The sequence below is a fragment of the Chiloscyllium plagiosum genome, chromosome 1 (genome assembly GCF_004010195.1).
Source record: "Chiloscyllium plagiosum isolate BGI_BamShark_2017 chromosome 1, ASM401019v2, whole genome shotgun sequence".
Taxonomy (NCBI): domain Eukaryota; kingdom Metazoa; phylum Chordata; class Chondrichthyes; order Orectolobiformes; family Hemiscylliidae; genus Chiloscyllium; species Chiloscyllium plagiosum.
This window is the reverse complement of record NC_057710.1, coordinates 31197748-31211577: the sequence shown is the minus strand read 5'-3', so window position 1 is coordinate 31211577 and position 13830 is coordinate 31197748. Positions and strand designations below refer to the sequence as shown.

The 13830-nt window shown below is 42.4% G+C and overlaps 1 protein-coding gene across 5 annotated transcripts in view; it reads left to right on the top strand.

Moving 5' to 3' along the window:
* The window catches only part of skor2 (SKI family transcriptional corepressor 2), an 82694-nt gene that overhangs the window by 42824 nt on the left and 26040 nt on the right, over window positions 1-13830 (top strand). The window contains exons 2-8 of one of the 5 annotated variants that reach the window (XM_043716719.1): window positions 5131-5358; window positions 6833-8646; window positions 9035-9098; window positions 9600-9674; window positions 10820-10885; window positions 12100-12198; window positions 12703-12770. In XM_043716719.1, coding sequence (XP_043572654.1) covers window positions 6871-8646; window positions 9035-9098; window positions 9600-9674; window positions 10820-10885; window positions 12100-12198; window positions 12703-12770 — 2148 coding nt within the window. In that variant the 5' untranslated portion in view covers window positions 5131-5358; window positions 6833-6870. Of the gene's footprint in view, window positions 1-5130; window positions 5359-5706; window positions 5885-6301; window positions 6337-6832; window positions 8647-9034; window positions 9099-9599; window positions 9675-10819; window positions 10886-12099; window positions 12199-12702; window positions 12771-13830 lie in introns of those variants that run through there. The other 4 variants (XM_043716810.1, XM_043716982.1, XM_043716894.1 and 1 more) reach the window with 4 other exon arrangements.

The window sequence follows — 13830 nt, the reverse complement described above, 5'->3', positions numbered from 1 at the left end:
TTTCAAAGTTTGCAAAGATGGCATTAAACTCTGAACTGCAGTGATCAATAAAAAGGACATAAGAAACTGCAGGACGGCATCAACAGGCTTTAAAATGCGCAGATGCTATTCAGCACAGACAAGTGTGATGTGATACATTTTGGTAAGAAGAGTGACAGAAGGAAGAATATATATCTTTGAAAGTGGCCTGCCAATTTGAGAATTTTGTTTTAAAATGTGGGATCCATGTTTTATTAATAGAGGAATACGGTGCATAAAGTTATGTTAAACTTTTTTAAGTAATCACAGATTACATCATAGATGTAGTATTGAATTAATTTTTGGTATCGCGTGTTAGGAAGAGGGTCAAGATCTTCGGGGGAGAAAAATTCGCTCGAGCTCGGTAGCAGGACTAAAGGATTTCAGTGATGTGCAGAGAGTGGAAAGGCTGAGTAGAATCAAAGCAAAATACTGCGGATGCTGGAATTCCGGAATGAAACCAAACTTGCTGGAAACATTCAGCAGGCATGGAGGCAAAAGTGAGGACTGCAGATGCTGGAAATCAGAGTCTAGATTAGAGTGGCGCTGGAAAAGCTTTTCCAGCACCACTCTAATCTAGGTCTGGAGGCATCTGAGGAGAGAGAAAGACGGAGTTAACATTTCGAGTGAAGTGTTACTTTTCTTAAGAATGGGGTTGTTCTCTTAGGAGATAGAAGATAGAGAGGAGATTTAATGGAGGCGTTTGAAGTCATGAATAATTTTGATGGAAGCCTTTCAGCAACAGAAGGGTCAGCATCCAGGAGGCAGGCAAAAGAGCGTGAGATGACTCAAGGAAACATTTCTTGGACGACAACTTGTTGTCTCCTGAAATGTACTGCCTGAACGTGAATGATATAATTCTAATAGGAATTGGATACATGCGCAAAGGGAAAACGTTTACCAGGCAGCGGCAGGCAAACAGAGGAGCGGGATTAAATAATAGCTCTACCAAGGAACATGTACAGACACAATGAGTCGAATGGCCTCCTTCTGTACTCGATTATTTTATAAATTAAAAAGTCAAGACTGCAGCAGCGATCCGGATTCATTGAGAGTTTTCCATGGACATACTAACCTTCCCCAATGCTTGTGATTTCACATTTTAACTTAAGAATTCTACGTTGCAGTGTTTTCCTGGAGAACAGCGAATTTGTCAAACAAAATCAAAATTAAATTAGTTGATGCCGCGTCAGGTTAACTCTTTCGTATAAACAAAATGTTAGGTATATGATTTGAAGTGAGGTGATTAAGTCAAATGCTGTGTTGAATGAGATTACTGCTAAACTGTTGGTCTCACTGTTCAGTTGGACGGTTAGTTGGATATTGTAAGGTTGCTTATTACCTATTCCAAGCTGAATATATGTTTTAGAGGATACTATTTAAATAGTGAAGTGGATTATTGAGAAGGGATATTGAGTTGAAAATTAACAGAAATACACGACCCTGATAATGTCCAGCTAAAATCTGTGTAATGGCCTCCATATGCTACAAGGCTGTGTCACTCTGGGATCAGACCACACCATTTTAACCAATTCATAAAATCAGCAGAGACATGCATATTAAAATCTGATTTTTTGAAAGGGTTCTGACGTTGGAGTTCTGTGAAATAAATTCTCGGAGGTACATATTTGACAATTAGACTGTTCGTGTGGACGCGATCGGGAGACGTACGGCCTCTTCCAAGAGAGTTAACAATGTTCCATTTTACAGAACCATGATGTGGAGGTCCCGGTGTCGGACTGGAGGCTGGACAAAGTCAGACGACACCAGGTTTTGGTCCAACAGGTTTATTTGAAATCACAAGCTCTTCGGAGGGGGCAACGCTCCGAGAGTTTATGATTTCAAAGAAACCTGTTGGACTACAACCTGGTGTCGTCTCATTTCTGACCATTTTTAGAAGAAAACGAATCCTAAAGATAGCATCGCATAAGAAGGAGGAGGGAGGCTAGTAATGAAAATTTGAATAATGGGTGTACTTGGGGAAGCCGTTGTTTCTATCAATGGGATCCTGCCAGTTTAAAACTGCATTTATTCACCGGGACAGTAGCATTTCTTTACAAAGAAATGTGAACATTTTAGCCACAACCCTCAATCCGTTTTGACCCCAGGATTTCCTTTTCCAATGGGAGTTTCTCTTCTATTCTATTTTGCCTTTTATATCCTCACCAGTATAATTTCTGGAATGAGAAACTCGAGTTAGTAGGAGAAAGCTGGAGTACGGAGAGGAGAACGCCAAATGTTTAATGTTTTGTGTAAAATCCTGTCGTTGCTGGAAACCTGAAATAAATCATCAGACTCTGGAAATACTCCCCGGCTCAGGCAGCATCTGTGGAGAGAGAAACGCATTAACGTTTCAGGTCGATGATTTATGGGAAAGAGTTTTCCAACCACAGGGTGATTTCTCGCAGAGATTAATTGAGGCGAAAGCTGTCGTGACATATTTTTAGGGAAACCTGGGTGTTTATTTGGAAAAAGAGAAGAAACTGGACAATGGAGGGAAGTTTTCATTTGTCCAACACCCCGGGGGAGCGCATGGCCTCCTGTGCTGGGAAATTAGAGTCCTAGATCTAATTTATTTTGAATTATCGAAGGTCCTTTTTTTTTAAGTTTCCCAGTGAAGTTTCATACTAACCATGTCCGGAACACGAATGATTATTCTACAGTTTTAGCTGTTAAAAAAATAACGTTTAAAAACAAACCCTCGCGAGTTTGTGACAATAATGAGCATCGTGTCTGTGTATGAAGTAAAGGGGGAAGCGGGGTCCAGGAATTGGGGAAGCGGTTTTGCACATTTAACAATCTTCAAAGTAACCGTTGAGTCCCGGTCTGGAAACGGAGCGCCTTTGAATAATTGTACAAAAGCTACAATAGCGGCGGCACCATTCTCAACCCTCCCCGCTCTCACCTTAGCAACCTCTCAGAATGGATCCAAATCACTTCGATGGAAGATGCGTTTGCTTCGATTTTATTTGGCAGTGGCGCAAAGGCAAATAAGCAAACACGCGGATGCAGGAGAGGTTTCGGGGGGGGTCAAACCTGGCAAATATCAGAGAGGAGAGAGGGACAGAGAGAGACAGAAACGTGGGCATGAAACGAGTCTGAGTCAATCACTTAAAAACCGATGCCAATTCGCGATAGTAAATATTCTATGAATGGACTAATAAAGGCTGCTCTTTTCTTTTAAAAGAAACGCCGTCTTGTTACCAACATCTGCTGAAATTAAAATCTGAACAGAATTGGTTTCGGAAATAAACTGGTACAGTGGTAGATTGAAGAAGAGAAGTTTTTATTTAATATAGAAACTGAGTGAACACAAAGAACTATTTTTACTGCTAACAGAAGCATTAACTCTAATAGTACAAGTAGCATTGTTTAATAATTATCATCACTTTTCCTTTTACTAATTAAGATTGTCATTGACAGTGTAATTATTACTAATGCCCTGATTAATTCTATGACTTATTTAATATCTGATAGTCACTTTAGTCGAATAGGAATGGTGATACAAGTTAAAAGTTCTAAATCTAGCAAAAAAGTCAAAGGCCTTTTAACAAGTTTTGGATTCTAATTTTAAATGCTTTGAATCGTTCCTGTTCCTAGTTTTGTCTCTCTGTGTCCTTTTACCTTTTCGTCTTTTTCTTTCTGCTATCCTCTTTCGCGCTTGACATTTTTCCCGTCTCTTTCCCTCTCTGTGTGAAGCTGCCCCACTTTGCGAAAGGCGCGTCATGTTGCGCTGTAACCCGTTGTCGTTAGATTTTCCAAACCGGGCTGGACCCGGATAAACTTGGGAATCATCTTTCCCGTAGAGGCTGATTCGAATCTCACCGCAGTAGTTAATGCTAACAATGAGAGTTCGAACATCCATTAATCTTTCAATAGTTTAAGTTAATTTGGTTTAAATAGACGAATACTGTTTTAATGTTAGCCTTGCCCTGCTGAATTAGTTTTTCAGATATTTCCGCACACTTTGTAAATTTTCAGGTTAACTGTTCGCATTCAGATTTAGCAAGAATTGAAAGTCCAAATTAGAGATGGAGTCGATTGAGTCTGTCTTCGGCCAACAGTATAGAGGGTTAACGGTTTGAAAAATTTCCGCCTGAGAATGTGGTCGTATCCGCTGGGCAATTAGTAGCAGCGCAGTCCATGAGACAAAAGCTGCCTGTGAACGGACCGCAGAGCGGTGGCTGAAGGAGTCATCGCTGGATTTTGTGCTTTCACAGGTGTCTGACGTGAGCTACCCACTGAATAACAAACAATTGATTTGCTTAGAGAGACAAGTGAATGAGCTGTGAAGCCAGTCACCACCGATCCGCCCGGCTGGCTCACAAGAACCCTGCCCAGTCGTTAAATCACAGAAGATCGTGTCACAAGCAGCCCCACGGTTTTACAGTTTGTTATCGATCGCGGTTTGTACGGATTGGGTGCAGTGTTTCAAAGCCAACTTTGTCGAGTTGGATCAAGAGATGCTCGATTTCTCACTGCAGTTCCTCCAGAAGGCCCTTTATTAGTGTACAGTTACTGTTTCCCTCTGAATTCACCAGGTTTCTGCTTCCAATTCAACACTTCTTCCTCGCTGTCTCAGTCACATCAACCCCTATCCACTCTACCTTCATTTTCATCACCTTCACGGCCTTTTCACCAGTTCTCCACACATTATGTGCAATTAATATACATCCTTCTCTTTAAAGATCTGTCTGAATCTTAAGTGCAGGGTGTGTACTTTTCCGTCCACTGGAACAGACTATGTTCTGGAGCAGTTCTGTATTTTTGAAGAGTTAACTTCAACAACCACAAACCGCGCACATGAATCAAGCTCCCACGCTTCCAAAACCAAACCGATGACCCTCGTTATACAGTAGTGTATGGCACCTCAGCATGTGGCTATGTGCGTGCGTCCTACAGTATAGAAGTGTGGTACAAAACATGTACACTATATTTCATTTAATGACTTCGCTGTAATACAGACGGTATGACATTTGTGTATTGAAGAGCTACTAAATAATTAACAGTAATTTAAGTATTGGAAGGTTTTGGAGCACAGGGGCTCCTGGTTTGCTGGCATTAAATATACTGACGATGTTTTTCTAAATTGTTTTGCCTGTCTGCATACAGAATGGAAACCCGACTAACAGAGGGAGCTCTGACGAAGTTGCTAATGATAGAGCCGACGCGGAGCATTTTTTTTAACTTTTCAACTAATTTTCGCTTCACGTATTTAAATATTTCGGGTTACATTCGTTAGAATTGAGGGAAATGCCTTCTTCCGCGAAGAAAGACAAATAAAGAACCAGCTGAACATCAGACGACGTTTAAAAAGTCTTTCATTGGCCCTACTAAACGGTAAGTTTTCAATGATGTGGATGGACTTGTCGACATATTTCAATAATTATCTAGCGATAATTTTATTTTGATTAATCTAAGTACCACTTAGAGCGAGGAAACGTTAAAGAAACTGAATTCAATTGAATAGTTCTCTACAGTATGTAAAGCTCTAAAGGTATGCTCGCTAGCCTGGAGCCCGACGTTTGGGAGTCACTGAATTTATTAGATGCCGGAGAAGTCCATTTATCCAGTGTCAGTCAGGGAGTGACGTTAGCAGCTGTGATAATTGCTGTTGGATGGTAGGGCTGAGAGTTCAGAGCTGGAACACTCAGCCCGGGGGCTCCCTGCAGCTCTTAAACTCTCAGCTCCATCACAGTCCAGAGCAGCCTGTGACTGCCGCAGCTTCTGGGATGTGCCGTGCAAACAGCGGTCAGACACACCAGGGGTTGCGAACACGCGGGTGGGCTGACAGCAAGGTGCGGGACGAGCTGCCGCCGAGGCCACTATGCTGGAGTAACGGCCTGTCCGGGGCTTTGTGCACCAGGTAATTGGTTGACTTAAAAATACTTAATTGAAAGCGGTGGATGTCAATAGAATGAGTAGTCGATCGATTGGGTGAATAAAATATGCTCAGTAGTTTCCTTCTGCTTGTCCGAGTTCATGAGTCTGTCGGGCCTGCACCTCACTTTGATAATCCCGGTAATTTATTTATTGGATTTTTTTTTCCTTCTACAGTATTTTACTTCCTACTTTTCTCTGATATAACGCTTATATATAAAATCCCATTCGGGATTCTCTCTATATATCTCTCTTTCTTTATTTCCCTTTACTCAGTACCTTCCTGACTCCGGTACCTTCTCAGTGTCTCAACTGTCTCCACTTAGACCGCTCGACCGTCTCCCTCCACTGCCAGCGATCTGAATGGATCCACCGTTTCGCTTCCTGGCCGCGACTCTTTCCGCAGAGCTTTCTGTGGACGGATATTTTCTTGTTTGGGTGGGAAAACAAAAGCCACTAGGAAGCGAAGGGAGCAGGGCTAAATGGGAACAAGTTGCTGCTTTTATTAATTGAATTAATTCATTCCTGCCTAAGACAAAAAAAAAACCGTCCGGCGAAGGGGAGGTTGCGATGAATAACGCGGCGTTTCCTGTTAAATTAATTTTTTTTGGTTGGGGGGAGGTGGAATTCTTTCCCATGCGGGGTTATTCAGAGATTGCAGGGATGTGCCTGTCTCGTTATCAGTTTTTGACAAGTCGTTACAATATATTGATTAATCTATTACTGTACATAAGAACATTTCACAATTTCATTAGCACCGTGCCCGTATTGAATCAATCTTCTGGTGCTTATATCTGGGATTAAAAGGCCTTTAGCAACCGCGACGCTTTGATCGATGGCCTATTAAGGTGTATGTTAATATTGATCACATTGTGAGACTGTAACGCTCTCTTCTCTGCTTTAATGTTATTCTTTTTTTTTCTCCATGGCGCAGGTACAAAGAGAAGCGCTTCTAAATAAGCATCGAGCACTATGGAAAGCGTCTCTACCGCACTCCCAGCACCAAGTGATGTGGCACCGACGGGTTCCTTCGAACAGGATTCCCTGAATCAGCAGAGATCCCCCCATCTCCCCATGAAGCCCAATCAAGTGGGCCAGGTCATTCTGTACGGGGTACCAATCGTGTCCCTCATCATTGACAACCAGGAGAGGCTGTGCCTGGCTCAGATCTCCAACACTCTGCTCAAAAACTACAGTTACAATGAAATCCACAACAGGAGGGTGGCTTTGGGGATCACCTGTGTGCAATGTACTCCGGTGCAGTTGGAGATACTGCGCAGGGCTGGCGCCATGCCTATCTCATCGCGGAGATGTGGCATGATCACCAAGCGGGAAGCCGAGAGACTTTGCAAGTCGTTTCTGGGCGAGAACAAGCCTCCGAAGCTGCCTGATAATTTTGCTTTCGACGTCAGCCACGAATGTGCCTGGGGGAGCCGGGGCAGCTTTATACCAGCCCGTTACAACAGTTCAAGGGCAAAGTGCATCAAGTGTACCTACTGCAGCATGTACTTCTCTCCCAATAAGTTCATCTTCCACTCTCACCGCACTCCAGAAGCTAAGTACACTCAACCTGATGCGGCCAACTTCAACTCCTGGAGGCGACACCTCAGGCTGACTGACAAGAATCCTCCCCAGGACCTGACCTACGCTTGGGAAGATGTCAAGGCCATGTTTAACGGGGGCAGTCGGAAACGAGCCTTGCCCGGACATTGCGGCCCGCTCAGTTCCGTGAAAGCGGTGAACAGTGTGATCAGCCACATGATGGGCCCGGAGCTCTCCCAGAAGAGAGCCAGGTTTGCTGAGGACGAGGAGGACGGAGGCAGCGCCTCCTCTCGGAAAAACCTCCGCAGTTATCCAGTCATCCCGGTGCCCAGCAAAGGCTTTGGGATGCTGCAGAAATTCCCGGCGGCCTCCCTGTTTCCCAACCCTTACACCTTCCCTGCCTTTGGGCTGTGCCAGAAAAAGGACGACGCGGACTCCCTGGCTGGGGAGCCGAAGCAGGCTGGACTATCGGGTCTCCTGTGGCCCGGCAGAAAGGACACCTTCTACCCGCCCCTGTGTATGTTCTGGCCCCCCAGGGCGGCCAATGGCATCCCGGTGCCAACCTACCTACATCCCCAACCCAGTGCCATTACATCAGTGGGGGAGTCCCCGAATTTAAGGCAGACTTTCCTGGATGTGTCTGACCAAAGCGAAGCTGGTGGCCTGGCAGTAGCAGCTCCCAGAGACAGCCTGTTTGACAGGGACAGCCTCAGTGCTGCGGGAGGCCAGGAGCACAGGCTGCCCACTGAAGGCAGGCTCAAGCTCCTGGAGGTGTCTGCTTTCACAGCCCGGAAGCAGAGCTACCTCTCGGCCTTCAAGCCGGTGGTGAAGGACATCGAGAGCATCGCCAAACTTCATGGCAACGCCGAGGACTTCAGCTCAGAGCGACACCCCTCCCCGGGTACCAGCTGCAGTTACCACAGCGACAGCGTGGCGAGCGAGGAAGAGCAAGAGGTGGATGTCGAGACCCACAAACTCTCAGCAGACGCTCAGGAAGAGGGGGTCCCTCTGGAGCAGTACACCCACAACAACAGCAGAAGCCTGTCACAGGACACCGGGTTTACAGCGACTAAAGAGCCGGGTCACTTCTCTAGCTCCAAAATGGAACCAAGTGTTGACAAGAGAGAGGCCAAGGAAGATCCAATCATTGATAAGGGACCCACTCCCTGCGATCCAGTATCATTGGAGCAGCCCAATTACAAAGACGTAAATATCACCTTTCGGCTATTTAGCTCATTATGACTGCAACACAGCTTTGGGCTAGAACATGCGCCTAGAGGCGCGGCTAAAGACGATCGTGTCCCTAAAGAAATCAATAGTGCAATAATATAGCCTCGAAATTCTATTTCATAATTTGATTCTCTGTAATGTGTGATTTGATTTGCTTTTCATCCACATGTGTTCCCCCCCCCTTTCCTGGGACTTTTAATTATTGAACATTAGTGCCGTCTTCGTTTCCATTACACAGCATGGGGCCAAGTTTACAAACAAGGTTTCTCAGCAAATTAACAACACCGACTCCAACAAGCGAACTGCCTCCCCCTCATTCCCGGATAATTCTAATATTTCCTATCATTTTGTAATCTTCCAACAGGGTCTTAAAAATGGAACCAAAAAGCATTCACTCTACCCTAAAAAAGATGAAGACAGTTTTTCCAGTAAGTACAAAATGACACTTTTTCTAAACACAACTTTGTGGGAATTACAAATTATACCGGTCAATTTCAAAGTTCCACCTGGAACAACAGTTTAAACAATACATGTTATATATGTTATATATATTTTAAATGCACTTTATTTTTGTGGCCCTGTGCTTATTGTTAACATTTGGTCCTTTATGTATTTGTCTGTCTGTTTACCTGTGACCTGGTTTCCTCTCTAACACGTGTTTACTTGTGATTCCGTGGCTGGGTCCATCATTTTTTTCTCTCTCTGTTTCTGTTTATCTGTTGACCCTGAATAAATTGTTTACCCTCTTTTCATTACTTTGACCTTCTGTTTATCTGTTGACGCTGGACAAATTGTTTACCCACTCCTCATTTAGCTGACCCCTTGTTTATCCGTTGGCCCTATTTCTGTCGGTGACCTTTTTTAACCCCCATCATATTTCCACCTTTTTTGTGTGTGATTTTGCCGCACTGATGTATTCTATGTTGCAGTTGAAATTAAACAGCAGGATTGTTTCACGGAGGAATCTGACAGTTCGGGGGTGGGGTTCTGGCGGGAACCTGGGGGTAAGTGAGTGACTATGACCAGAAAGACTATGATAAATTAAAACTTATATCGAATAATTAAGGTAACAAAGAAAGAGAATACTTCGCAAAGAAAATTCTACAAGTGCTAAATTCAAAGGGAAAACACCCCCCAAAAATTACAAAGGATCCGGAGGTGTTGCAAATAAATCAACAACATTGACTAATTTAACTTGAGTTTGCGGGACAAAGTGAAACCAGGTTATCACATGCAATTAGAAAGATGAAAATATAAACACCATATTAGTACTGGCTGGAAAGAACAAACTAAAATGAACAATATTTTACACTAACATAATGCAATATTGTTCCCTTTCAAAAGCTGGATGTATGAAGCTTGTTGCTTTTAATATTTGTCAACAGAGATAATAAAGGTGTTTTATGACAGCCATCAGCGCTGATATCATCTGGCTCATAATGAGCCTCGCATACAATACATTAGAAAATTCCCTTTATTATCTTAAACAAATTAAATGAATCCACCTTTTCTTATTGCTAAATGTCGCCAAGGGCTTTACCTAAGACAGCAAAGGACGTGATTAGAAGTTCTGATGCCGCGTCTCAATTGCATTGAGCGGGGGAGGTATCTGTTCTAGGGGGAGGGAGAGAGAATAAAAGAATCTAATTTGCCATTTATGTAATGCAAACTCGTTTGGCTTTGTCGATTCGCGGTTAATTGACTGTCAAACGAGGTTGTTATCCTGGGGCTATGTCTGCAAATTTGCCTGTCAGATGAGAGCGAACATCGAGGGTTCAGAATGAACAAAAATACACACGCTTTTTTTGCTCTTATTAGGGGAGAAGTCCCTTACAATATACTCACCACGTATCATTTTATTTAAATACCACTTTCCCCGGAGAAATTAGCAATGCTTTAGATTGTCTATTTTATTTTACAGTTGCAAACATTATCCCTGTTAAAGAATGTGGATAGAGACAATTAATATTGTAATGGGGACAGTTCCCACTACACGGAATTTTGTGGTGTGCGGGGTCGCCATTTTAAACAAATCACCGTTTAAGAACAATAAACACTTACAATCAGTGAAACCCCTATACGATATTGATTTGAAAAGTGAATGTCCCGTAAAGATTGTAAAAGGGTTTTACCGTTTTTAATTGGATAGGTGACCAGACGCAAGAATCAACATCACCACTTTCTATCAAGACTGATGTGGAAAATATGGAGAAAGGTAAACGTGTTCAGTGTTTACATGTGGCTCGCCATTACATAAATGTAAATAACTCTATAAACAACAGCAGCTTGTATTTATATAGCGCCTTGAATAAGCTGTCCCAAGGCGCTTCATTGGAGTGTTTTCAACCAGAATAAACATTACTATTGATTACCCTTTTATATTATGCCAGTGCTGAAATCCATATATCTAACAAGTTGATTTACCTGCCTGTATTAGTGTACTATTTAAGTCTACTATCGCGCAGTATATCATTTACATATCATCACGAGTCCCTTTACAACCGAATCTCCATACAGTAATCATCTACACGTTCATCGATCTACCCATGTAAGCTTTTGTTTCAATCCTTCTGAGTCTTTAATCACCACAGAATAACGCAGCCGGAGAAACTGCGCTGATATTTTGGTACCTAAGCAGCATGAATAAAGATTGCTGCGTTTTAAGTGAACATGTTGCATATTTTCCCCTTCATATTTGACATTATTGCCTAATATAAATTAAAAAGGTCCTGTAATCAGATTGTAATGATACATTTATTTCATCTTCTTCATTACCGAACAGCAATGTTTAAAAACCTCTATGTGTTGCATGTGACTAAAATATCTGTAAAATGCACTGAATGTTACTGAATCACAGTAATTTATATCATTATACATTACTTCAACGGTCCGAATAAATCTGTTTTTATTGTATGTTTGTTATTGCATTGTTTTGTTTTATAACAAATGGAGTTTTGTGCTCTTTTTTGGTGGGGAAATTAATAATTGAACCGATAAGTTAATAGAAGGAACCTAACTCTACAATTCAGAAGGTCGTTCACCGTCATTATAGATAGATGCAAAATAAAATTATAATTACTAGATACATAAATAGGATAAGAGATTAAGATAAATGATTTGATAAATAAGGAATGAAGGAGAAAGACAAACAGAGACCTGTGAACACAGAAATATCCGAGTCAGGATATCAGTGAGAAATAACAAAAAGCTTTGCGTTTCTGGTGGAGTAGCATAGATATAAACAGACGAAGAGTTGAAACCTATTCCAATATTTATGGACATTTGCTAGATGTCATCGGCCCGGTTAAAATTATAAGGATTTGACAGGTTAAATGTGTAATTTCGCCGGAGAAGGGGTGGTTATATAAATAGGTATCAAGACCAGATAGTTTTGCATTCTTTAAATCAAGCGTTGTGTTTTATTTCCAGAAGAACTTCAGAAAGTGTTATTGGAGCAGATTGACTTGAGGCGGAGATTAGAACAGGAATTTCAGGCGTTAAAGGGTAACGCTTCTTTCACTGTTGTCAGTAAGATATTATTTTTCTCCTCTTTTTTTAGCATTGTGTTCAGCTCGGTTGTAGCAGTCACAGCAAAATAAAAACACACCATGCTCAGTTTACAACAGTATATCCGCAATATCTTGTTTTTTAAAAAACGTGCAACTCCCTTTAAGATAATCATTAATTTAAGGAAGCATCGTTCTGGCTCTCTATTTCTTATTACAAACTGCCTGGTATGGGCACTGCATGCAGGTAAATGGTCGGTTTGTGCAGCGATCTATAATTGTAAAAATAACAAGAGCTATCACCGCATGTTACTGTTGAAAATCTGTGAAAATGTGATTCTCGAACTTAGTGCGGCGTGAAGACATACAGCAAACTGTTGAACTCGAGGGATATAATTTTCGATGATTAGAATGAAGTTTGGTTTGTTAGCTGTTTGGATACTGTAAAATATAGTTGATAGCCACCTCTATAAAACCGAGTTTATCTGACCCACGTTTTCTGTTCATTCATCCATTAATTGATCAGATAACTTCCAGGACCAGATGAAGCGGGAGCTCGCCTACAGAGAGGAAATGGTGCAGCAATTACAGATGGTGAGACAGAATTTCTTACATGCTTCCACTGCTTATTAAGGTTGCGTATTGGTCTCAGGAATTCGTTCGCCAGCTCAAAACATTTGGATACGTGGCCATTTAATTACCAACTTGCAGCTAACTCTCTATAGTGACGTCTAAAATAGCAAACAACAAACTCATTTTCAAAACTATCTTCTGCTTTTAGGCTGGCCAAAATAAGGCTCTTTTTTCAGGACAGATATATTTAAAGTGGGATTTGGAAAGACTGGGAAAAAAAATCGTCCAAATTTTGCCTGCTTCCCTATGTAATTTTAGCAGACTGAAGCTGAGGACAGTGATTATATCATAGTGCACATGCACACAGACCAACAAGGAACATGACTGGCCACTCAGCCCTTCGAAGGCTGTTCCCCCACTCAATAAGACCATCTTCTGACTGTCTGATTTTACCCTCAACTTTACATTTTTGCATACTCTTGCATATTCCCCAAAACTCTACGTCCCCATGGTGATCAAGAATCTATCTCTGCCTTCACAATATTTTAAAATACTGTACCTGCAACCTTGTGAGGAAAGCAATTCTAATGATTTACACTCCTCTGAGAGAGAAAAGAAGTTTCCTTATCTCTGTCTTAAATGGGTGACCCTCTTTTTTTTTAACTATGACCTCTAGTTCTGGATTCTCCCACGAGAAGAAACATGCAACCCACCCTCCCATCCTGGCACCATCCCCTGCCACCGCAGTAACTGCAAAACCTGCGCCCACACCTCCTCCCTCACCACCATCCAAGGTACTAAAGGAGCCTTCCACATCCATCAAAGTTTTATCTACACATCCACTAATATCATTTATTGTATCCGTTGCTCTCGATGCAGTCTCCTCTACATTGGAGAGACTGGACACCTCCTAGCAGAGCACTTTAGGGAACATCTCCGGGACACCTGCACCAATCAACCACACCGCCCTGTGGCCCAACATTTCAACTCCCCCTCCCACTCTGCCGAGGACATGGAGGTCCTGGGCCTCCTTCACCGCCACTCCCTCACCACCAGACGCCTGGAGGAAGAACGCCTCATC